The sequence below is a fragment of the Equus quagga genome, chromosome 13, assembly GCF_021613505.1.
Source record: "Equus quagga isolate Etosha38 chromosome 13, UCLA_HA_Equagga_1.0, whole genome shotgun sequence".
Lineage (NCBI taxonomy): Eukaryota > Metazoa > Chordata > Mammalia > Perissodactyla > Equidae > Equus > Equus quagga.
In genome coordinates this window covers 75,882,312-75,906,887 of record NC_060279.1, presented here as the reverse complement: position 1 = coordinate 75,906,887, position 24,576 = coordinate 75,882,312, and the positions used below count along the sequence as shown (strand labels likewise).

At 43.5% G+C, this 24,576-nt stretch overlaps 1 protein-coding gene across 2 annotated transcripts in view; it reads right to left on the bottom strand.

The window, feature by feature from the left end:
• USP10 (ubiquitin specific peptidase 10) overlaps positions 1-24,576 on the bottom strand; it is a 70,565-nt gene that overhangs the window by 31,848 nt on the left and 14,141 nt on the right. Inside the window, exons 2-3 of one of the 2 annotated variants that reach the window (XM_046681842.1) lie at positions 6,832-6,900; positions 1,602-1,662 (exon numbers count right to left, since the gene is read on the bottom strand). In XM_046681842.1, coding sequence (XP_046537798.1) covers positions 1,602-1,662; positions 6,832-6,900 — 130 coding nt within the window. The remainder of the gene's footprint in view (positions 1-1,601; positions 1,663-6,831; positions 6,901-24,576) is intronic. The other variant, XM_046681843.1, reaches the window with a different exon arrangement.

Sequence of the window (24,576 nt, the reverse complement as noted above, 5' to 3'; positions counted from 1 at the left end):
ATGGCTGCCCACCCAAATGGCTGCTAACGAATGGCTGTTGATGGCCCAGAAGTCAGATCCCCAGGGGCTTATCACGAGTGACCCCTTTGTTTCCCCAGAGCTCCTCCTGCCAAGCCCCTTAGCTCCATAAAACTTCCCTGCTTTCTGTTCCTGGGGAGGTGGATTTGAGTGAACCCAGGCTCCCGCCTACTAGTTCTGGCCAGTTCGAATCAATCTTACTCCATCTCCAAGCACTCATGTCTTGGTGTTTGGCTTGCTGGGCACCAGGCACACAAACCTGAGATTAATGGGTTTGGTATCAATGACAGCCTGGAAGGAGGAGCACAGCGTGAGAAAGGGAAGGAGGAAATGGATTTGAAGCGAGTGGAATGGGAACTCTGAACGTTGGGAGGAAGAGCTGCTGGAGCCTCCGATCTACACCACTGGGAAGATGGTGAGGCCACTAACTGAACTAGAAAGAAAGGAGTAACAGGAAAGAGAAAATAACAAAACATTTCTAAGCATCGAGTAAACATCGGCAGCATGCTTATTATGTGCAAAGCACATGGAGACAGACAGAAATCTGACTGACTGACAAAAAGCCCCTGCAGATGCTGGATGGACAGCCTGGCAAGGGTGTTTGGGTCCCTTCAGTTTCATTTATGTTATTCTCATCCTAAGCCATCGTTAGAACTGCTCTTTCCCTTACGGGCTCCTATATCACTGTTTCCTGTAAAACTGCTAATAATTTTAGATATGACCCCTTACTGATTTTACTGTAGATAAAAAGGTTGGACAGCCTCTTCAAGCTTTGTATTTAAACCTAAATTGTAATTAACCCACTTTCACAGGTCTGACCATGCTAAGGAAAATGGGAACCCAATCCCTGGCTTGCAAAGAAAGCGTTTGGTTTTAGCTTCTCCGAGGCCAGCAAAGGCCCTTCACAAGATGCAAACTGGAGATGCGCTAGACAGGTCTGACCTGCACTGTGGCAGCCTCCAATAATTAAACGACCCTGCTGTTATTTAAACACTGGGCACTTCAACAACATCAAATCACGGCATCTCAAGAAGCACTGTCTCCTGTAATCAGCTCAGTGTCTGAGTAGGAGACCCAAAAAAAGTGACAAACCAGGAGGTAAAGAAGTTACGTGAACTCTGAAGAGCATTAGCGACAGCCAAGGACATAAACGCAAACTGCTGCAATCAAAGATTCGAACTGCCGTGGAGCCATGCAAAGAGTACATGCTCAGAGACTCACCAGCTCTGGGCCTTGCAGCCCCGCAACCTGGCAGAAAGCCCACTTCAGAACTTTCACTGACAGAACCGGCTATGGGGAACGAGCCTACCTGTGCCACTGAGAACTGTTAGGAAAAAACAGAACTGAACTATTTCCTTAACTAAACACTGAACTCTCATACCCTGAAGCACAGAATGAACTTTAATCCATCAGTCAAAGTAGCTCAGTGATGAAATCTGCTATAGTTCACAGCAAAATCAGCAAGCAGTAAGGGAATGTTTACTCAGAAAGTTGAACAAACAGGAAACATGCTTCCAGGCAGCCTGCCCCTGCAGCACGTAGGCCAGAACTCACTCAGGGAAATGAAGGGAGCACCAGCTTACCATCAGGTAGGTCATCTGCAGCCTGCACGCCACACAGCACTGTCCCATTGTATGGAGGAAGCTACACAGGGAAGTGGAAGACAAATTTTAACTCAACAAAACATGAAAACCTGACACACACTATTTCATTAGAGCAACACTTCATTAAAATTCTTTATCCATGCAACTTCTCATGACATTATTTTTACCAAAATAACACACATGGAGAGACAGTAAAAGTCAATCATCTTCATTTAAGGAAAAAAACACCATAGGAATGCTTTTAAATATACATTGTTATTAAACAGATCCAAAAATGAAGCAAAAAAAAATGGACATGTAAACAGCTACAATAAAATGCTTATGATACACCCTTTGTTTCACAGGATGTTAGACTGCCCACTTGTCTTTGTTGACTAGCAAAGATGACTCTTAGTGACCATCTGCACTTCACGTTCACAATCACCGTGCGTCAGCACAGCCAGCAGAGGGCGGGACCAGGCCCACGGCAGAGTGGAGAAAGGCCACTGGGAATGGAAGTCTGGTCATCGAGGCTCCCTTTTTAACACAGTGCCTTAAATAACGGAATTAACAGCTAGAAATCACATTCCCTGTTTGGAAGAGAGAAAGCAAAATGGCAAGTGTCTGACCTCTTTGTAAAAAGCCGGGAAGGTGTTATGAATATACCAAGTTTTTCTCCTTCCTAGCTAGTGCATACCGTTGAAGAGTTGGAACTGTTTTGAATGGACATGTTTGAGATAAGGAGTTTAGGATGGGAAGGGGTAAGTTAAATGGAAAGATAATTGCTACCTGAAGGCAGAACAGAACCATGACACCCTAACACAGCACTTCTCCAAGCGTGCTCAATGCCACACCCGCTGCACCCCAGCCCAGGTGTCTGAACGGGGTCCCGCAGGGGTCAAGGCACCCGGGTGATGCTTGTGCCCACAATTACTTGCTTAAGTGGCTTCCTCAGCTGACTTCTGCAATCAACTCTTAGCAAGTTATTCAATAATCACAGAGATAAAAGCTTATCACTCCAAATAACCAAGTTCTCTCCACAGAGAATTAACGACAAATAAGCAGCTAAGAAAATGCAGGGCGATTCAAAAAGAACGGAGCGCTCTCAGGACCTGAGAGCTGCGCACATTTTCACCACACGGGGGCACCCCAGTGTTCATCACCTTGACGCAAAACGAGAAAGCAGCCTGGGTGCTGAGACGGGCCACCCTTGGCCTTGCACCCGTAGTGCAAAGACCATTCCACATCATTCACACGCTGGCAGCAGGCGCATCCGCAGGACTGCTGGAACAGACGTGTGGAGCAGAAAGGCGCGTGTGAGGAAGCCCCGAGTCGGGTTCACATCCTTCTGCAGTCACAAGAGAAGTTTAGCAAACTCCCATGCACAGAATGCCTTCTCTTTTTCTATCAACGACACTAGGGTGCCCCCTGGTGATGGAAACGTTAAGGAGCTAAAAGTGTTTTGTTTGTTTTTTAAATCACGCTGAATTTACACAAAATCTAGTAAGTGGCAGAGGCAGGCTCTGCAAGACCACCCGGCTGACTCCAGGGCGCGATACTGCCATTTTCTGTTAGTGTGTTTAAAACACTTATTTTGATGACTAATCTGGCAAGAGCGTAGCTGTGGGAGTTACTGAGAGCTGAACTGAGTTGTGGCTCAGAAGAAATGTGTCTGTGTGTATTTCTTTTTTACGCTAGAGGCTTATGGCACCTTTAATTCAACAACTCTCTGCCACTCATAAGATGTCCCTTGGTCTGTGGTAATTGGGTATAATAAATACACAGCAGAATAAAACTGTAAGAATTGTTCAAAGGTCCATTTTTAACTATACAGATACTTAAAAGAGCACAAAATTTAAAAATCACAGCAAAAACATCAAATCTCACATACAAATGCACACTGAGCAATGTAAAACACTGAAATCTAGTTCTACTAGATACAAACTCAAATCAGCTTAGTCTGAAAACAGTGCTGCCGTCTTGTGAAGTCCATGCTCGGGCCCTTCAATAAGAAGGTAAGGTTTTAAAATCTTTTTGTGCAGCCACTATCTATTCTGCTTCTGTCGCCAAGACCCTCATGAACGGTGAATCTCCTCTGAAATCCCACTGAGACACCAAACCACTAAGAATAACTGTCTGAACTCTCTGCATCACTCACACACACACACACACACACACACACACACACACACACACAGGCGCGGACACTTACAGTCTATATCATGCTACCCGGGGCTTGTTTATTTTGTTTATTCAGTAACGGGTTGAGGCATACGTGTTGCCTCCAATGTTGTGATTCTGGGAAGTTTCGAGACCAATGAGCATTCTCTCCCTATTTTGAACACTAGTAACAGGATTATGACTGGGATTCAAAAGACGCTTATTCAGTATGTTGACTGTATTTTTTCCATTTGGAGAAATTCATTTTTAAATCACGTTGGCTTATAAACTAGAGCACAACTTAAGAAAAGATGTCAGTTACCTTTTAAAATTTTACTCTCACATTCAAGATCACACACAAAAAATCAGCTGAACCTATTTCTTCGGATTCTTTTAAACCACTCCCCACCCGATCTTGCCAGTGGGCAAGCTTCCAAAGAAGGAAAGTAAAAGACAGTCACACTCTCAGCTGAGGAGGATGATGATTTTTGTAGAAAGATAGAACTTACACATTTTAACACTCCACATTTCTCAAATTTTTATTTTTCAGTCTTGGCCCTAAGTAGAGACAAAATGCTTTATCAATTTCCTTACAGCGAAAATGTGTAGGAAGAATAGGGCTGGATTCTAATTTATGCCACGGCCACATGGAAGGAACAGTGCAGGTGTGAGGTGCAACTCTTTTACCTTCCAGATAAAAGGCCAAACGATGCAGTGGAAGCAAGACATCATTCCTCACACACCCAGCAGCCACCCACGCGCCACCCCCTTCGGCAGTCCGTGTCCTCTGTGATTACAGTATTACTGTCAGCCAGACCCCTGAATTATAGTAATTATACCTTGAGAAAGGTAACTCAACCCGATCATGTTAATTAGCCCACATTTCCCTTTTGTGATTGTGACAGACAACACTTGTCACACCCGCCTCCCAGACTCAAGGCATGCTCCCAAGTGAAAAAACGGGAAGACCTCAAGTAAGCTCAGACTCACAAAGATTTCTGGCTATAACTCTTGTGATGAGACACAACCATTACTTTTGCAAATAAAAAGTCTGACATAACTTTACCACTAACATCCTTCATATCTACTAATATTTGGTACTCACTAAATGTTAACACATCATACTTTAATGATTTCCCAATATTTCTGTTAAGTAAATAAGCATTCTCCATTTCTCAAATTAAAAAAAAAAGGGCACAATGAGATGCAGGAAATTGCCCAAGACGGCCAAGCCCGTTTAAGCGGCAGTGTGAGGAAGGAACCCAGCTCTTCAGACTTGAAATACGATACATTTCCCACTTTCATATCATGGGAAAAGCCAGGTTTTCATTCTCACACTTACTTGCAAACAAGCACTCACAAACCCACACATATGCACACCCTTGAAAAAAGCTATAAAGTACAGAAATTGGGCTTCACCGTTTTTTAAAACCTTAATCCCAAAGAACACAGTTACACTGTAGTGTTCCTGACAAGTACTACCACATTTTACTGTAATTCAAAGACGGAAAGTATTTAAAACGTGAATCATTAGTAGAGTATTAACATTAAGGCTTGAGGAATATGGGATCTGATGTTTTTCCTAATTAACTGATTTTTAATAAGAGAGAACTAAACTTCAGTCTTCCTTCTACAGAATTCTAAAATGCATAGACACATCTTATTGTCTTAGGATGTGCGCCCTGACAGGGCGGCACACGAATAGGGGCCAAGCGCTCAGTAAATGGCGCTAGGACAACTCCCTGCTGCCACGGGGGAGAGGACGCCAGCGCCCCCGCCGCGCAGAGCGCACACGGACACAAATTAGTACCTCAATTTCAGTTGTTTCACATCCTAAAGTGAAAACAAAAACCTTCAAACTTTTACAAGAAAACAAATGTCTTTATTACCTGAGGAAAGGGAGGAATTTCTTAAAGATTTTTTTAAAAACCAAAAATCCACAAACCACGAGGGGAAAAAAATCAATACATTTGACATTAAAGATAAAAATGTACTGCCCTTACCCAGCAAAAAAAAAAGTGCATCAGATATGAAGTTTAAAAGCCCTCATGCAAGTTATTACTCCTATAAACCAATAAGAAAAAGACAAGCTGCTTGATAGAAAACACAGACAAAGGTACAGATTGGGTAATTCACACAAGCAGAAATCTGTACTGCCAACGGACATATGAAAATAATAAAATAGCGCTCAACTCTGTGTAATCTGGGAAATGTAAATAAAACGGAGAATCTAGTTATCCCATCAGATTAACAAAAATTTTAAGTATGCCTATTCTGAGAATTAGCAAGAACTTTTTAAAAAACAAGACTGAGAAAACTCTCGGGCACTGCCAATGGGAACGCAGAGTGTTCAAACCACTTCAAAAGCAAATTAGCAGTCTCTAACAAAACTAAAACCGCGAATTCCTTGCAGAACCCTCCAATTCCATTCCTAGGAATATATCCTGGAGAAACCCGGAGAGGAGCGTGAGGAGACAGGACGAAACATGTTCGCTGCAACACTTCTGTAATACTGGAAGAACTCAAGACCGAAACGGCCTTCAGCAGGAAAAAGCAAATAAATTGGTATGATCCATCAATGGTATTTAGCAATTAAGATCAAAATGCATCTGCATAGCTAAATCTAAAAAATGTGTTAGCTTAAAATAAACAAACTACAAAATGATGACTATAATATGAAACCATTTTTGTGACATTTTAAACCACATAAAACAATACAATGTACTATCTGCTGATACACAGGTATGTAGCAAAAGGTGAAAACCACAGTCAGGAAACAAAACTGAGCAATTTTAGCAGGCGTGTTATTTCTGGGGACGGAGGGGAATGAGATGGGAGAGGGGTAGAGTGGAGGCTTCAACCATCTGTAGTGTTTTGCTATTTATAAATACAGCAAAATGTTAATATTAGTCAAATCTGGTTGGTGGGTTCAGGCATTTCTCATACTAGTCTCTGTACTTTTCTGTACATTGGAATTCTTTATCAAAAGCATAAATCAGTAAATAAAAATGAAAATGTAACCATTGATTCTATCTACACATATACTCAATAAAACAAAGCTTTGTCTTACCTCAACTGAACAGCGAGGGGCCACAAAGAACTGATTGAACTCGTCAGGGCTAAAATCTCCAAAAATATACTGAAAAAAAGAGAATCACCGATCACATAAAATACACAAATTATGTACTTTTAGAAAAAATGCTATACGTTATAATAATCCTATGAAATATTTGGGCCAGAATCCCCAAGACCCTTTCTTGATTAAACAAAATAAGGGTCTGCAAACTGCGATTTCTAGTATTTTCCAATTACAAACAAGAGAAATGCGACTTAGCCTTTTCTATAGATTGTCAAAGAATACTCTAAAGCTGATAAAGCTTATTTTGAAACAGGTCAATTTTATACACCAAACTTAGAAGCAGAGTCCTGCTTGCAGGAGAATTCTTTGGTTCACAAACATTTCCAGTTGTCCATTTACCTTTCTGCTGACTCATGTCATTACCTCCTTTCCAGCTTTCTCTGCCATACATACTAAAGAAAAGCAGAAAATGCGGTTCAAATGGGGAGATAGGGAAATCCACAAAAGCAAAATGTTAATGATCCTGACGAATGATCTTTAAAAGTATACGTAATTTTTTATCTTAAAAATGCACTGGAACATGATGCACAGATAAACATTATTCGATAGACACAAACATAGTTGTGAATCCTCATTTCATAGAATTCTAAATGACTTTCTGGAAAAACAATGGCTAACCTACATGGAAGCAAGTTTGGCAAGTGCCTAACAGTTTATACCCTCCCTGGAGCTTCAAGAAACAAGCCATTAACAAGAAGCAGTGCGCCCAGATTTCTACAACAGAGAATGCCTCACTAATTACTCCTTCATTTAGTCCCTGACACTTAGAGCCTACTAGCGCGTGCGCGATGACCAGCACCGGGGATACCAATGGTAAAGCAGAGTGTGGTCCCCCGCTCTCATGGACCTGACAGTCCAGTAACTTGGAGGGAAATGTACAAGCACATGATTCAAAAATAACCAGTAGCTTAATATTATATAAATGAATAATACCCACTACTATTGTAAATGTGAATAAATGGCAACTAACTCTCACACCCTGTTGGTGAGAATGGACCACTATTTCTGGGGGAAACCCTTCTGGAGGGCTCTTTGGCAACAGCCACCAAGACTGTAAATATATATTAAAACCAAAAATATCTTCATATAGTATTTACATATACTTGCAAAAGTCCACAAAGAAGTTGTGCAGTGACACTAATGGTGAAAATAAGCAGAGTCCCAAAACAATCTAGAAATGGTCTTCGGAAAGATTCTCACTGTGAGCTCAGTGAGCTTAGACCGTCTTACCGCCTCCAACGGTAAGCGCACATTCATTCCACTTAGGCACAATCCCGAGCACTGGGAGGGAAAGAATCTAAGTGAAAAGGAAGCAGAAGAGAGGTGGGAGTGAGGCGTGTACGAAGAAATGACACTGCCGACTAGAGTTCCTTGCAGTCCCACTGCAGACAGAGATCTTTAAGTCTAGATAGAAACCTTCAAACTTAGTCAGGAGAAAAGAAGAAGGCAAGCCATAGACTAGGAGAAAATATTCCTGACCACATGAACGCCGGCAAGCATGTGAAGCAACTGGAACTGCCTGCCTGGCTGTACAGACGCAGAATGGCACAGCAACTCTGCAAAAGAGTTCGGCAGTTTCTTACAGAGTTACTTACCATACCACCCAGCAACAGCACTCCGAGGCACTATCCAAGAGAAATGAAGACCAACGTCCATGAAAAAACCTGTCTGCTGATGTTACAGCAGCTCTACTCATTATTGCCCAAAACTGGAAACAACCCAAATATCCATCAAGAGTGGACGTGGTACATCTATACAACCAAACACTACTGCAGGACTCTCAAAAGCATCATGCTAGGTGGAAGAAGTCAGACTCACAAGGGCACACAGCTTGTCTAACTGCATTTATACAACATCCAAGAGCAAAATTATAGGCACAGAAAACAGATCGGCGGTTGTCAAGGTCTGGAGAAGAACTGATTAAAAGGAGGCACAAAGGAACTTCTAGGGTGATGAAAATACTCACAAGAGAAGCCTTTTGGAGAAACAGTAACCACCCTAATTGTAAAGGAAACACACCCACTAACACAGGATTTCAGTCCTCATGCATGAATGGACAATAAAGAATCACAAGACATGTGAGGGGGAAACCAACAGCAATAATGGGAATTACTACTAAAATTAGGGGAAAATGACTGAGTAAACAGGACACAGGAAACAGAAAAGAAGTTAAATTCTAATTTGTATCCTTAAAGCGATTCAAGCAGACAAAATAAGCAGAATAGCATGAAAAAGGACCTAATCATTAGAGAAGAAGGAAGAGTTCACAGAAATCAGAAGATTATTAGATTTAAATTACTAAATTTACAAACTCAGCAGAAGGTTTCAACAGCAGAGTCAACAAGACTACAAAGCAATGGAGCGATATTTTCAAAGTTCCAAGAAAAAAATATTTTGTTCCTAGAATTCTAGAGTATTTTGTTTTCATAGAACTCTATCCCACAGTTGAGGCCATTACTCAAAGGCCAAAGAAAAACAACACTCTCTGACACCCGGACACCCTCGGGCTGGGCTGGGGTGGGCTGGGGTGGGGTGGCGCCTGCTTAAGAATTCCAGAAAATGAATTCAAGACATACAAGAGTGGTAAACAAAGAAGTAAGGTCCAAGAGACTGCCGACACTGTAGCTGTGAAGCCTACTGCAAATATGAGGAATCAGCAAACTACAACCATGCTGTCTCACGCAATACCAATAGGAGAAACACTGCAGTCAAAGACACCCATTTTATCTTCTCTTATGAGTAGAAAGGACTCTGTTTATTGTAATTCAGAATGCGGGGAAGACATACAGGGATGAGAACTGGAATGTTCTACAGGATTGTTAACTTATTTTCTTCAGGCAGCTTTTCTTCTTGGGAAAAAAAATGCAATGCTCATTTAATCCACACTCCTAAGCATCCTTTCTTACTTGAGTTCATACACAGTCTGAAAAGTCTTTTAAAGACAGAGATCCGGTGAATCCAGTAAGAGAACTAAAATTCCAAATGATTTAATAAAACCTTGTCAGTAAGAGGGAGAGGGAGGAGGAAACACGACTCCAAGCTACTCGCACACACAAGGCTCCTGGTGCGCCCGCAGGCCCCGCGTGGCCGCACTAGCGGGCTGGGCGGGGCAACCTCACAGCCAACCACTGGAAGGCTGAGAAAGGCTCCCGAAAGACTTCTTCTTCTATTATTTTCTATTTTACTATTTTTATCCAATTATTTTTGAAGTATTATTTTAAAACGTCTGCTATAGATTGTAAATGTGCTTTTATTGCAACTTCATGTCAACCATTTCTCCACAGATAGGCACCTTCAATCTGATTACAAGATTCACTGGGGGGGGGGGGGAAATGAGGAAGAGCTTGATGTACAGATAGAGAGAAATGTCTAAGACACTGTTCAATGAAGAAAACATTCTTTGCGTAAAAGAGAGGAAAATAGAAATATCTACTTGTCTTTGCAATAAAAAGATACTGGAAAAGGAACCCAGAATGGGATGTAACTGTTTTCAGCACAGAGCCACGGGGACACCAAGTGGACGAAGTGGGGCGGGAGTGAGGCCTCCTAGTGTGTATCTTCTCAGAGTTCCTAGTTCTGAGCCATACAAACACCTTATCTATTCCAAAAATTCAATGTAAAAAGTCAATGTAAACAACAGAAATCACTGTACGACTATTCAAACATACCCATTTTGCAGAAACATTGTAAATCTGCAGCTTACTGCAAGTGTTAGTTTCAAGATCTGACAACAGATTAGATCTTGATCGAAAACATTTAATACAAGAAAGACACCATAAGCAGCTGTTAACTATCAACTATGCAACGCTAAAATATCATTTAACACTTGCCAAGCAGCTAGCCAGAGCTGTTTTGAACTCCAACGTAATTTCCTTAACCCTGGCTCACATATATCCATTGACAAATAAAAATGGCAAGTAATAGGATATATTGGAGAATATGAGGAAGCCATCTGGTGTAAACCTAATTAGGCCTGAGCTTGTCTTTCCAAAAGGACCTGACCATGGCTGTTGAGCATGCATTGTATATCTGCTTTAGATATTTGCTATGGCAAGAACAAAGGCCCTTGAGATAAAGGTGCAACTTCCCTCCCCCTCCCAACATTGGCCTTTCTTTAAGGATTAAGCATCTTTCCTTAGGCTAGGAACTGATTGCTGCGCTCACCTGTGACCGCCCAGCTGGAGACAATAGACTTGCCTCCTGCTACGCCCTCTGAGACAGCAGACCCACTACCTGCTGTGTCCACCAAGCGCTGTGCCGACAGGGCAATCTTGTGACTATTGTGGGAGGGACATTTCAATCATATGTGAAACGTCCTGTATGGGGGTATATAACCACTCTGTATACCTCACTTCCTTGGTGCCCTTTCTTCCTTCGGGAAGAAAGGCCCCGGGCCATGGTCCTCAGATTTCAGCTCAGAATAAACTCACCCAAATTTTCATTTATAGATTGGTTATGGATTATTTTCATCGACACCATAGACAACTCTGACAAAATACACGAGCCACATGCTCTTGCCATAATCAGATTTATTTTCAATCCCCAAATACATAAATTTTCGAAAGCGAGCAGCTACACTTCACCAACATAAAGAACAGTTGTTTCAAGTTTGTGACTGAGTTAACAGAGGGGATCGCTAAGAAGCTGGCACAAAGACCAGGAGCGTCTCTGCACGGTGTTCACCACCAGGGGGAGGCTGGGTCAGGACCTCTCCTTCCCGTAGAGTGAGTGTTCCCCATACGCTCAAGGCAGATAAACTCCATGTAGCTTTTTCCTACATGTCTACATACACACTACTTACACTCAAACAGGAATTCAAATGTAACGCAGTGACTGCAGATTAAGGCAGGCCTGATATATGATAGGGAGTTCATTCTCAAAGATCAGCAAAGGCCAAGCCACTGAGGCCTCAGGCTAGGGCAGCCTTAGGAATAAAAGGGAATTTCCTACCACCGGAGTGCATGTAAAAAAAGGAAAAACATTTCTTAGGCAAAGTTACACATTAATGCCTCTTTGGTAACCATCAAACATTCATTCAGAATGATACAATAAAGTGTCTCATACAAACTTAAGGCCATGACATCATTCAGTACTTAACAAAATCATCTGCGTCATTCAAAATTATTACAGGAGGCACAACCACAAAGAAGCATTTGTCCACATTGCTCCAAAAAGGCAAATAAAAGCGTCGCTTATAAAGTAAAATTTAGCTTAAATAAATTTACTGGGAGAAAAAAAGGTAATTTTTTGACATCCTGATAAAACTACAAAAGCAAAGAAATGGCCAAATGTTTACTCAACAGTACATCCCAGTGAGTGGACATAAATTGCACTGCCCTCCATTTTAGTGACAATTATTTAACTAAAATTATATCTGACTAAAGGCTGAATCAACACAAACGTTCTCACATTAAAGAGTTTATCACAGAAATTCAGGATAGTCAAGCATCATTAAAATGTTCAGGGTTCACCACCTCCTTCTCCAAAAGCCTTCATAATTTTCTTTTTTTCTTTTTTCTTTAGTTATTTATTTGAGGAAGATTAGCCCTGAGCTAATATCTGCTACAAATCCTCCTCTTTTTGCTGAGGAAGACTGGCCCTGAGCTAACATCCGTGCCCATCTTCCTCTACTTTATATGTGGGACGCCGCCACAGCATGGCTTTTGCCAAATGGTGCCATGTCCACACCCGGGATCTGAACCAGTGAACCCCGGGCTGCCGAGAAGCGGAACGTGCGAACTTAACCGCTGCACCACGGGGCCAGCCCCAGCCTTCATAATTTTCAACCACAGATTATTTTAGGAGTTTGGCAAAATGAACAATGTTACAAAAGGGGAGAAGGGGTACTGTGCTCTTCAAAAACGTCAACGTCATGAGAGGCTGTGGAAACGTCCCAGATTACAGGAAGCTCAAGAGACATGACAATTAAGTGCGGTACACCTGACCCCAGACTGGACCCTGTCCTGGAAGGGAGGCACCATAAAGGAGATTGCTGGGTCAAGTGACAAAATTAGAATACGGGCAGCAGGTGAGAAAGAAGTATTGCATCAGTGTAAGCTTATAAAAGTGGTGACTGCTGTACTGCGGCTATGTAAGAGAACATCCCTATTCTCGGAAAACACACATTCAAGCATCCAGGGGTAAAGGGTCGTGGTGTACATCATCTACCCTCCAATCTCAGAGAGGGCAGAAGAAAACCGTGCACGCGCGTGTCCGTCTGGGCGTACCTGCGTGTACGTAGAGAGAGAATGCAAGCACACACAAGTGCAAGAACACGGGGTCAAATCCTAACAGGGCAATCTGAGTAAAGGAGTAAATGGAGGTTCTTTGTACTATTTTTATTTGTGCAACTTTTGTAAATTTGAAATTTCCAAATACAAAGAGATTTTTAAAAGTTAAGGCTGCAAACAGTTATGAGGAAAACCTTTACCCTTCTCATGTGAGTGCAAAACACTCTTCTTCCTCTGGAAGGTTAATAAATATATTTTAAAGTCTATTTTTAGGGAAAAAATATTGTAGGTGTTTGGGTAATAAAAGGATGAAAATGATTCTGTGCTTGATTTCACAGGATTTATAACCTAGTGGGGGAGAAAATGTCACTGACCGCATGAAGTAGCTTTGTCCTGTCAGAGCAGAGTGAGATAAAACATAGGACAATTAAGTGTGCAGAGGAGACTAAACAGGAGGAACAAGCGCATCCTTTCTTGTGTTTCCAAAGCCCTGTGCGGGCCTGGCACGCCCGACGCTCAACACACGGGGCTGTGAGGATGACACAAAAGAAGGCGCCGGAAGCCCTCGGTCAGCCATCCGCAGTACGGACACATTTATGTTGTCATTAATAAGCCCACTCTTCTAAGAGCGGCACCAAATTCTGTTATAAGGCAGAGCTGGAAATTCCGCTGGGTTTTAAGCAACAGCCCCCTCCTGCCAGAGTCAGATGAAGAACGGAGTCAACAGCAGGAACGAGAAAGCAACATCTCTCGCTCCGCTCCCAGCTGCCCTGCACCCACAGGAAGGCCCATGGCCAGGGCACACGCCACAAGGGCTGTCGGCCTCTCCGCGGCCTCCTGGGGAGCGAGTCTGCGAGGCGGGCAGCTCCTCCCCACTGCTGCCCCAGCTGAGCTCGGCTCCCTCATTGCCAACTGGCCCCACTCAGGCTTTCAGGAGGCCCACTGTTCACACGCTGGAGTATTTCCTGATCCTTTCCAGAGAGGACATTAAAATATCGACGGGTACATAAAAAACACTCCAGGAGAAGAGGGCAAGCCCACCACAGCTAGGCTGGAAACAAGACCCGCTGCTGAAGAGAGCCCCTGGGCATGGCCCTTGGATTCTTCTTCCCGGAGGAGCCCAGAGGCTGCAGCATCAGAGCGGAAGGGCTGGGCAAGACTGCAAACACCAGTGTTCCTGCTAAAGGAAAAGCAAAGAGCCAACCTCAGCGCAAGGAAGGTGAGGGGAAGGGAGGACGTTCACCGTCCACCTGCCGGCCTACAGCTCTGTGCAGATCTAACGTGGCCACAGAAGCACACGTTCTGCAGAGCATGAGACACGGAGGACCGCCACTACAGCTCGGCACCAGGGGGCGCCGCAGCACCACGCGCCGAGCCTCCAGCCAAGCTCCCAAACCTTCCTCTCCAGAAACACGAAGACACACCAGTCACGTGTCACTTAACAACCGGGATACGTTCTGAGAAGTGTGTCGTTAGGTGATTTCATCCTTGTGTGACCACCACAGAGGGCAGTGAAAGGGAACAAGATTTGCCACCCCAAAATGTGTCTCTTTAACATGAGGATTATTTTAAGCTGATTGTTATTATTTTTTTTTTTTTTGGTGAGGAAGATGAGCCCTTGAGCTAACATCTGTGCCAATCTTCCCCCCTTTTGCATGCAGGCAACTGCCACAGCATGGCTTGATGAGCAGTGTGTGTCTGCTCCGAGGATCTGAACCTGCAAACCATGGGCCACCAACACGGATCACACAAACTCAACCACGACACCACCAGCCGGCCCTAGGCTGATTATTTTTAAGAAACAAAAGACTCCAAGCTTTTCTTGTTACCTCCCCCTTAACTGCCTAAAAGAATTCAGATAAACAAGCCTGTCTCAGGAAGCAAGCTGTAGGTTAAGTGCCACATGCACTAGGTGGTGGACAGGGAGGCACCTAGAGAAGCCTGCTTGTCGGGCTCCCCTCTGTGTTCCTCTGTTTCTGTGGCCAAATACTTGTTTTCTCCGACCTGTGAGCTGCCTTCTTCCTTCTGAAGTCTCTGACTCTCCCCACCTCCAACATCTTCTGTCTTTAGCTGAGGACGGTATTTAAGGTGAGGGTTCTGGCCACTTCAGAGAGTTACTCAGTTTCCCCGGTTTCTACCATGTATACCTGTTATTAAACTCATTTGTCTTGCTCCTGTTAACCTGTCTCATGTCAACCTAATTCTCAGACCAGCAGGAGAACCTGGAAGGGTAGACGAAAATGTCTTCCCCCCCTACAGTACTTACACAAACCTGGATGGTCTAGCCTATTATACATCTAGGCTATAGGGTAGTAATCTTTTGGGACCACCATCATATATGCGGTCCGTTGCTGACTGAAAGGTCATCATGTCCCACATGACTGTATCTAAGGTGCCACCAAAGCAATGCTCTCTGCCTTCAAAAGGATTGACAGAAACAGGAAATCGGCCTCTGTGGTAAAAAATTAAGAGACGAAGGCAGTGATCAATAAACACTTTCCTGCACAGGCATCATACTTCAGCTGCCAAGGCAGTCGGACAACTATGACCCCAGCTCCAGGAACGATCTCCTGTGTACGCCTCATGGGATTAAATGACAAAACTAAGTCATAGCTAACCAGAAGCTGAGAAGTACAAAGTCTTCTCCCTCATTTCCCAACCCAAGGAAACTCAATTTGGGAGATATGAGTAAACATTAAGGAGTAATAAACTGTTCTAAGAGTGATAAAGCCTTAATTTCATCTCTAAAATGAGGGTATATTGGACTAGACAGCCTCCAAAGTTCTTCCCAGCTCCAAAAATATCTCCTGGATCTAACAAGGACTAAGAAACAGTTTGGAAATGTCCTCAAACTCATACATGCTACCACATGGATGAACCCTGAAACATGCAGAGTGCAAGACACCAGACTCACAGGGCCACACGTTGTATGATTCCATTCATATGAAATGTCCAGAACAGGCAAATCCCTAGAGAAAGAAGTCAGATTGCAGTTGCCAGGGGCTGGGAGAAGGGGCAATGGGGAGTCACTGCCAATGAATACGGGGTTTCTTTTTGGAGTTATGAAATGTTCTAAAACTGACTGTGGTGATGGTTGCACAATTCTGAATATACCAAAAAATACTGAAATGTACACTTCTTTAAATGAGTGACTTCTATGGTATGTGAATTATATCTCAATAAAGTAAAAAAAAAAAATCAGGTCAGTATTTGATGGATGCTAACTGACATCTACTGAATAGTTACAGTGTGCTTTCAACTTTGGAAAGTGGTGCGGGTGATTTTGGGGACACCTGGAGATGACATTGTTCGGTCAATGCACAGCAGGAATTTCGTTGATTTAACAATATGATTGAGTACCAACTATCCACGCTGAACTATGCTAGCTTATGAGAATAAACTGAATAAGAGACACGGCGTTCAGGACACGACTACACGTACAGTTTTGTCACAGCGCAAGTGGACTGCAAGTTGCAGTGAGTGTTACAAAGGGCAAGGCAGACAAAGGGACAGGGAGGCAGAGGCATGTGCCTCGGCTGGTGGGCTGCAGACCTCTACTTTCTCAGGGCAGACGAGTCCTGAGAAGGGAGCAAAATGGACAAACCATGTGACCAAGCCACTCCCACAGACGGCATCCCTCCTTCTTAGGATTCGACGTCAAAGTACTGTACTTTAGTGTCTAGTTTCATGTGGTTTGTGTATTTTATTCTGACTATTAAAGTCTTATCCAAAGACAGCCTCTCACCTTTCAAAGGAGGATTTTTAATAGGTTGGCTGCATATTCTTTAAGCGCTTTCACGGAGATTCTGAGCTAACCTTGTTCCACAGACTGCATCTCCAAATTAGAAAACATGATTCGTTTAACAAAAATCCACTTCTACCAACTTTCCAGTCCTATGTCTGCATTAGTTACACTACACAATGGCAGTTAAAGTTTAACTTGCTTTGCTCTAAACTAGTACTAAACAGCTAAGATAATAGAGATAGCCCTCATTATACAGTAACTTGTTATATAGAATTTTTATCACATGGAACAGAGCTAATAAATTAGGGAGTGAATTCAGGGAACGTTATCTGGGATAGAACTAGGAAAAGTTCAAGATTCCACCTATTTCCATATCCATTACAATCACCTTGGTGCTAATCTTGGAAGGGAGGGAGGCAGGAAAAACAAAAGAAGAGGGGAAAAAAAGCAGGTGGCCAGTAAAAAACAAGCTCTCACTAGCCCTACCTTTGCCGGGCCAGGGTGAAGGAGAGGACAGGCTGCAAGGGGCACAAGGGGAACCACTGGGAGTGATGGGAATGATTACACAAACACAGACACTGGCTAAAATTCATCAAACTACATACTTTAAATGGGTGAAATTCACTGCATGTACATCATACCCCCATAAAGTTGGTTTTTAAACAGGAATCAGAGGCTGGCCCCGTGTCCAAGTGGTTAAGTTCGCACACTCTGCTTCGGCGGCCCAGGGTTCGAGTCCTGGGCGTTGATATGGTACTGCTCATCAGGCCATGCTGAGGCGGCATCCCACGTACCACAACTAGAAGGACCCACAACTAAAATATATACAACTATTTACTGCGGGGCTTTGGGGAGAAAAAGGAAAAATAAAATCTTTTTAAAAATAAATAAATAAAAATAAACAGGAATCAAGTTAAATTCATCTTTGTATCGCCAGCAGTTAATACAGTACTTGGCATACAGTAGGTGCTCAAAATAGCTTTGTTGAACAAATGAATTCAGAAAGAGGAAGAAGAAAAAACCCACAACAAACACAAGAATAAGAAATACGGAAAAGGGGCTGGCCCAGTGGTGCAGCGGTTAAGTGTGCACGTTTCACTTTGGCGGCCTGGGGTTCACCAGTTCGGATCCCGGGTGTGGACATGGCACCACTTGGCAAGCCATGCTGTGGTAGGCGTCCCACATAGAAAGCAAAGGAAGACAGGCACGGATGTTAGTTCAGGGCCAGTCTTCCTCAGCAAAAGAGGAGGATTAGCAGCAGATGTTAGCCCAGGGCTAATCTTCCTCAAAAAAAAGAAAGAAAGAAAGAAAGAAGGAATGATAACCTCGCCATCCTCCACAGCAACAGTTTAAACTTCACAGATGTCAGTGGACTGCAAAATTTTTTTTTTTCCTTTTTCTCCCCAGAGCCCCCCAGTACATAGTTGTATATTCTTTATTGTGGGTCCTTCCAGTTGTGGCATGTGGGACGCTGCCTCAGCGTGGTTTGATGAGCAGTGCCATGTCCATGCCCAGGATTCGAACCAACGAAACACTGGGCCGCCTGCAGTGGAGCACGCGAACTTAACCACTCAGCCACGGGGCCAGCCCCTGGACTGCAAAATTTTAACTTGACCCCTCTCAGTGGATTTTATTCTCCTGTTTTTATGATCACCAGAGATGTTCCAGTCAGGAGCACAATTTTCATTTTTAATATAATCTTTATAAATAATCAAGATATAACATTTAATTTTTAAATATAACATTTAAACACAATCAAGACAACTGAATTAAGCTTTACAGAAAACTTAAAGAGAATACCTATTTTGACCTAAAGGAACACCAATCACAATTACCACGTGGTCTCCCAAAGTAAAGAAAAATCAACTTTCAAAATTTTAAATCTAGGGGCTGGCCCCGTGGCCGAGTGGTTGAGTTCGCGCGCTCCGCTGCAGGCGGCCCAGTGTTTCATTAGTTCGAATCCTGGGCGCGGACATGGCACTGCTCATCAGACCACGCTGAGGCAGCGTCCCACATGCCACAACTAGAAGAACCCACAACGAAGAATACACAACTATGTACCAGGGGGCTTTGGGGAGAAAAAGGAAAAAATAAAATTTAAAAAAAAAAAAAAAAATTTTAAATCTAGAAGAAAAAAAGGGCAAAACAAAGCACAGACATGATCAGAAAGTATCAGGGCAGGGCAACCTTTTAAAAATCCATTTTTATTTCCCACCCCACACTACCCCCCACAACCAAGTATCATCTGTGTCTGGCGTGAAGAAGGCACTCTCCTAGTGTCACCCCCCCTCTTTTTTGCTTAAACTTACAGTTCTTTCCTTGACATATTTAAGAAATACGTATTTTCAGGCAGATTTATTTTTCTGTCATAGAGTGAACTCATGGTCCTATGGACAAAAAATTCCTTCCCTTTAAATTGACGCAGGCCAGCCCGGTGGCACAGCAGTTAAGTGCACACGTTCCACTTTGGCGGCCCGGGGTTCACTGGTTCGGATCCGGGGTGCAGACATGGCACCACCTGACAAGCCATGCTATGGCAGGCGTCCCAGGTACAAAGTAGAGGAAGATGGGCATGGACACTAGCTCAGGGCCAGTCTTCCTCAGCAAAAAGAGGAGACTTGGCGGCACATGTTAGCTCAGGACTAATCTTCCTCAAAAAAAAAAAAATTGACACACAATAAAATCAAGAAGACTGACAATACCAAGTGTTGCTGGGGATGTCAAAGAAGGGGAATTCTCATGCACTGCTAGCATGAATGTAAAACAATACAGCTGCTTTGGAAAAGCCTGGCAGTTTCTTACAAAGTAAAACATACACTTACCATATAACCCAACAATTCCACTTCTAGGTATTTTAGTCACAAAGAATGAAAATGTACGCCCACACACAGACTTGTACATGAATGCAGACAACAGCTTCATTCATAATAGTCAAACGCTGGAACAAATGTCCATTAAGAGGTAAAGAGACAAACAAATTGTGGCAGGTCCATATAATGGAATACTACTTGGCACTGAAAAGGAAGGAACTTTTACACACAACATGGATGAATCTCAAAAATGTCACGCAGAGTGAAAGATGCCAGATAGAAGAGTACACTCTGTATGATCCCACGTAAACAAAACACTAGAAAAGGAAGACTTAGCCTATCGTGACAGAAAGCAGATCAGTAATTGCCTGGATACGGGGTGGGGATTCACAGCAAAACAGCACGAGGGAACTTTCTGGGCAATGGAAACGGTCTGTATCTTGACTGTGGTGGTAGTTACCCTAGTGTGTACATCTGTCAAAACTCAAACTGCAAACTTAAAATGGGTACATTTATTGTGCTGAATTACATCTCAATATGGTTGATTTTTCTTAAGTGATGCACAATCAAATTGATTAATTGATGCGCATCCACAAATAAGGTGGATGAGGCAGGTGTATTATAAACACAGCTTTGAAGACCAAAGACTACAGTATTAATCTTTCACTTACTTAAGCAGAATTCTTTAGCACTCAGTATTTATACATATCCACACACTGAGATTGTTTTTAAGATTTCACGTTTCTTGGTCCAAAGACTCTTACTAGTGGTACCCAACACCACCTAAACTATTCTGCGTGATCTGTGCATTTCTCTCCGTCAGCACTATGAGGCTGCCTGTCCTTCTCTAAGCGTCCATCCATCATTATCCAAACACTCCCTTGGACTGTCCGCGCCTGGCTGGGTCTTTATAACTGCCTAGACCCCTGACCACCTTCTCAAACCCCACACTACACACAGAGACACTGACCGCCAACAACACCGAATCCAAACTCTAGTGTTGCATTAAACAGTGCTACATGGGCAGAAACTTGTAAGTACATCTGTTCTACAGGATTTTTCACTTAATGAAATATGCTGAAACCAAACCAACAACAGCTGGGCTGCTGAAGGCCACCTGCTGGAAAGAAAAGGACATCACTAACCAGAGCTTCATGTTAAAAGACATTCAGGAAAAAAGCATGACTACATAAACGATTTTCTTCCAATCTGCTGGCCATTGCCAATGTTCTTCCAATACCGTGGAGGAGTCAGAGCTGCCTGATTAGAAGTACTTACGTGAGCTGCTACATGCAGCCCTCTCCTTCCACCTCTAGGGAGGAGACGCACAGTGTTCCCCTTAATGAGTTGCTTTGGTTGTTAATGAAAACCAGTTACTTAAAAGAGTTGTCGAAGTAGTTAAGAGCTGCAAAATTACTCTCTGCTGAAAATCAAAGAAAGCAAAAAGGCATGCTGCTAGCTAAGGACCTGCCAGGTCCACTGAGGAAGCAGTACACTGTTCACCTTCTCCATTTAACCTCCAGCTAACGATCTGTTGAAGAACGGCCTGCAAAGACTGTCATTATGGAGGTACAGTTTACTTCACCAGCCAAAATAACAGACTGCACCTCATTCTGCAATTACGTATTTAAGTTCATAGTTATGATTAAAAATCTTTTATTAGAAAAATGAAACAAGACTTCAGAAAGTCCCCCTTATAGTAAATATGTGGAGCTCGGGACTCAAGTATCCTGGAAAAGAGATTTTTTCCACCCAATCAGCTCACAATACTCTGTTTTTTATACAGAAGCAGAAAACCAAGCCCTAGTGGGGCTCCCCTAGCAGGGGGAGCAAGCTGGGCTGTGCGGAACCTGAGGCAGCGGCTCTCAGCCCGGGCTGCACCTCAGAGTCACCTGAGGAGCCTCCGGCCACGCCGGCAACAATTCTGGGTTCAGTGGTCTGGGGGGAGCTCAGGCTTCGCCCAGCATTTGAAACACTTCCTGTGTCATTCTGACATGCACTTAGGGTTCAGAATCACTGTGCAGGGGTGTTCACATGCCCCAAGGAAAAGCTCTACCGTTGCAGACAATCAAGGGTGGCAGGAACTAAGCAGACACCAGGAGGGAGGGTGCGCAGAGCTCCTGTGCCACTCAAGCCCCCAAAGCAGGCAGAAGCCACTATCAAACAATCTGAGACGATTATTCACTTCAGAAGAGAACCTGCAGTGTGAGGAACATCCAGAGCAGACGTTTGTAAAGTGGGAACTCTCTCAGTGCTTTGAAGGGTTTACTGGTCATTAACAACAAAGCCAAATGTCAATCAGAAGAAAACCTATAATGCAACTAAACTAGAAATAATTTGATGGACAATTCAACTCTCACGTAACTTTTCAGGAGTATCTTTTCCACAGACACTTCTTCTGTAACTGAACTCCTTTCCTATTTGCTCTGTTAATTCACTGGGACCTAACTTTCCCCTCCCACACTCTGCCTTTTCAAAAATAACCTTCCAATCCAATCCAAGATCACTCTACATCCTAAGCTCGTCAGTCTACCAAGCACCTGATTAATAACAAGTTCTCTCTCACACACACACACACACGCGTACGTGCACACACTCTTCCCAATATCGTCCGTGCAGTGTCTTCCGTAACTCTGCAGGACTGGGTTCTGTCTCTTTAACCACTTGCTCCCTCTCTTTCGGGCTCGCACCTAGATATCGCCCCGCCCAGCAGCTCTCCTAACCCACAGCCCCAACCACACTGATGAACTCCAAATTCACATCCGCAGCTTGGACTGTCCACTTGTGTTCCAGTTCCATTTTTCAGGCTGCCAACCCCACAGCACTTCCACTTTACGTTCCAGTTAAACAAATTTTAAAGGCCCATTATTTTCTGAAAACCAGCTTCTACACACGTCAGTGGCACACTTCGTTGGTCTTCCAACCTTCCAGATGAGAAATTTACAAGATTATCTTGAATTATATACCCTTCCCATCCCAAACTGCTGGGAAGACCTCAACAAAATACCAAAATGTTCAAAAAATTGTATTTGGCAAGAACAATAGCAGTTGCATGAACTGAAAAAGGCATTCTAATTAATTAACCCTACTGACATCCCATACAACTGAGATCCAGAGAACAGGATTTCAATGAATCAAAGGCAGGAGCAGCACCTTTCTGAACATACATTATACTTCAATAGTAAGATTACTAAAAAACAAATCTGATTCATCTCCTCTTCAAGCCTACTGTCACTATCCAGCTAAGCCCTGATGACCCCTCCATGCCTGGATAGCTGCAATAACCAAGATTAGATGGCAGCCTCAGTATCTAACAAATTACTTAGGGGCTGGCCCCATGGCCGAGTGGTTAAGTTCACACGCTCCACTGCAGGCGGCCCAGTGTTTCGTTGGTTCGAATCCTGGGCACGGACACGGCACTGCTCATCAAACCACGCTGAGGCAGCGTCCCACATGCCACAACTAGAAGGACCCACAACGAAGAATATACAACTATGTACTGGGGAGCTTTGGGGAGAAAAAGGAAAAAAAAAAAATCTTTAAAAAAGAAAAAAACACAAACAAATTACTTAGCACATAGGAGACCCTTAAATGTTGATGGAATGGCTAACAGTCCTAAAACAGTGTGCCACCAAACTAAACAGATTCTTATTGAACACCAATGGTATAGAAGATATTAAAAAGATATTTAAGGGGCTGGCCCGGTGGGGCAGCAGTTAAGTTCACGTGTTCTGCTTCAGTGGCCTGGGGTTCGGCAGTTTGGATCCCATGCACGGACCTATGCACAGCTTATCAAGCCATGCTGTGGGAGGCATCCCACATACTAAGTAGAGGAAGATGGGCATGGATGTTAGCTTAGGGCCAGTCTTCCTCAGCAAAAAGGGGAAGATTAGTGGTGGATGTTAGCTCAGGGCTAATCTTCCTCAAAAAAAAAAAAAAGATACTTAAAATGTTTAAGCAACGTTTCTTGCCTTCAAAGAATTCAAAGAAGTTGGCAGGGGGGTGGGGGGGAGGGAAGGAGCACAGATACCTAACACATGCTGAATGACTGTTATGGGTTAGGCACAGCATTAAAGGCATTTAATATATAGATCTCATTTAACCAACACATTATTTCTAAAAGGCATGATTCCTAACCTTTCCTGGGTGGTGGTAGTCCCCCGCTGAGAATCTGATGTAAACAAATTTGGCCCATTACCTAAAGAATGCACATTCACACATTTTTGCATATGAATTCTGGGACTTTGCAGACCCTCTGGTGCTCCTAATGTCCTATACTACCCTGCTACTCAAAGCGTGGTCCCCAAGCCAGCAGCAAAGGCATCACCTGGGAGGGTAGGCAGCTCTCAGGCCCCATCCCAGATCTACTGAAGCCAAATGCGCTGTTAACAAGATCCCCAGCTGATTCTTAACGTAGTTTGAGTTGAGAAGCACTGCAATGCTGTATCTCATGTGACGCCAGGGTCCTAACTACAAGGTAAGCCCTTCATCCTGTACATGCTATTGCACGGCTCTGAACTCCTACTTTAAGCTGGGTGACCATTTATCATCCAAACTGGAGGCACATTTCAGAGTGAAAAGATCACATTAATTACCTTGGAACAACACGTATAAACCAGGATGTACGGTCAACTTAATTGCAGGGCATACAGAGATGGAATCTAAACTTTTTAGCCTGGTGTAACGGTTGTCCCTGCCTTAACCACCTAGCCTCACCTCCCTGCACACTAAGACCCCAGTTACTCTAAATGTACTCACTGGTCTCCTGACGGGAAGCCTCCTGCAGGCAGCTCCCTCCTCCCGCACCGCCCTGATGAACTCCTGCTTGCCCGGCAGGCTTCACACAGCCATCACTTCCTCAGAGAAGGCTTCCAAACCCCTATTCCTATCA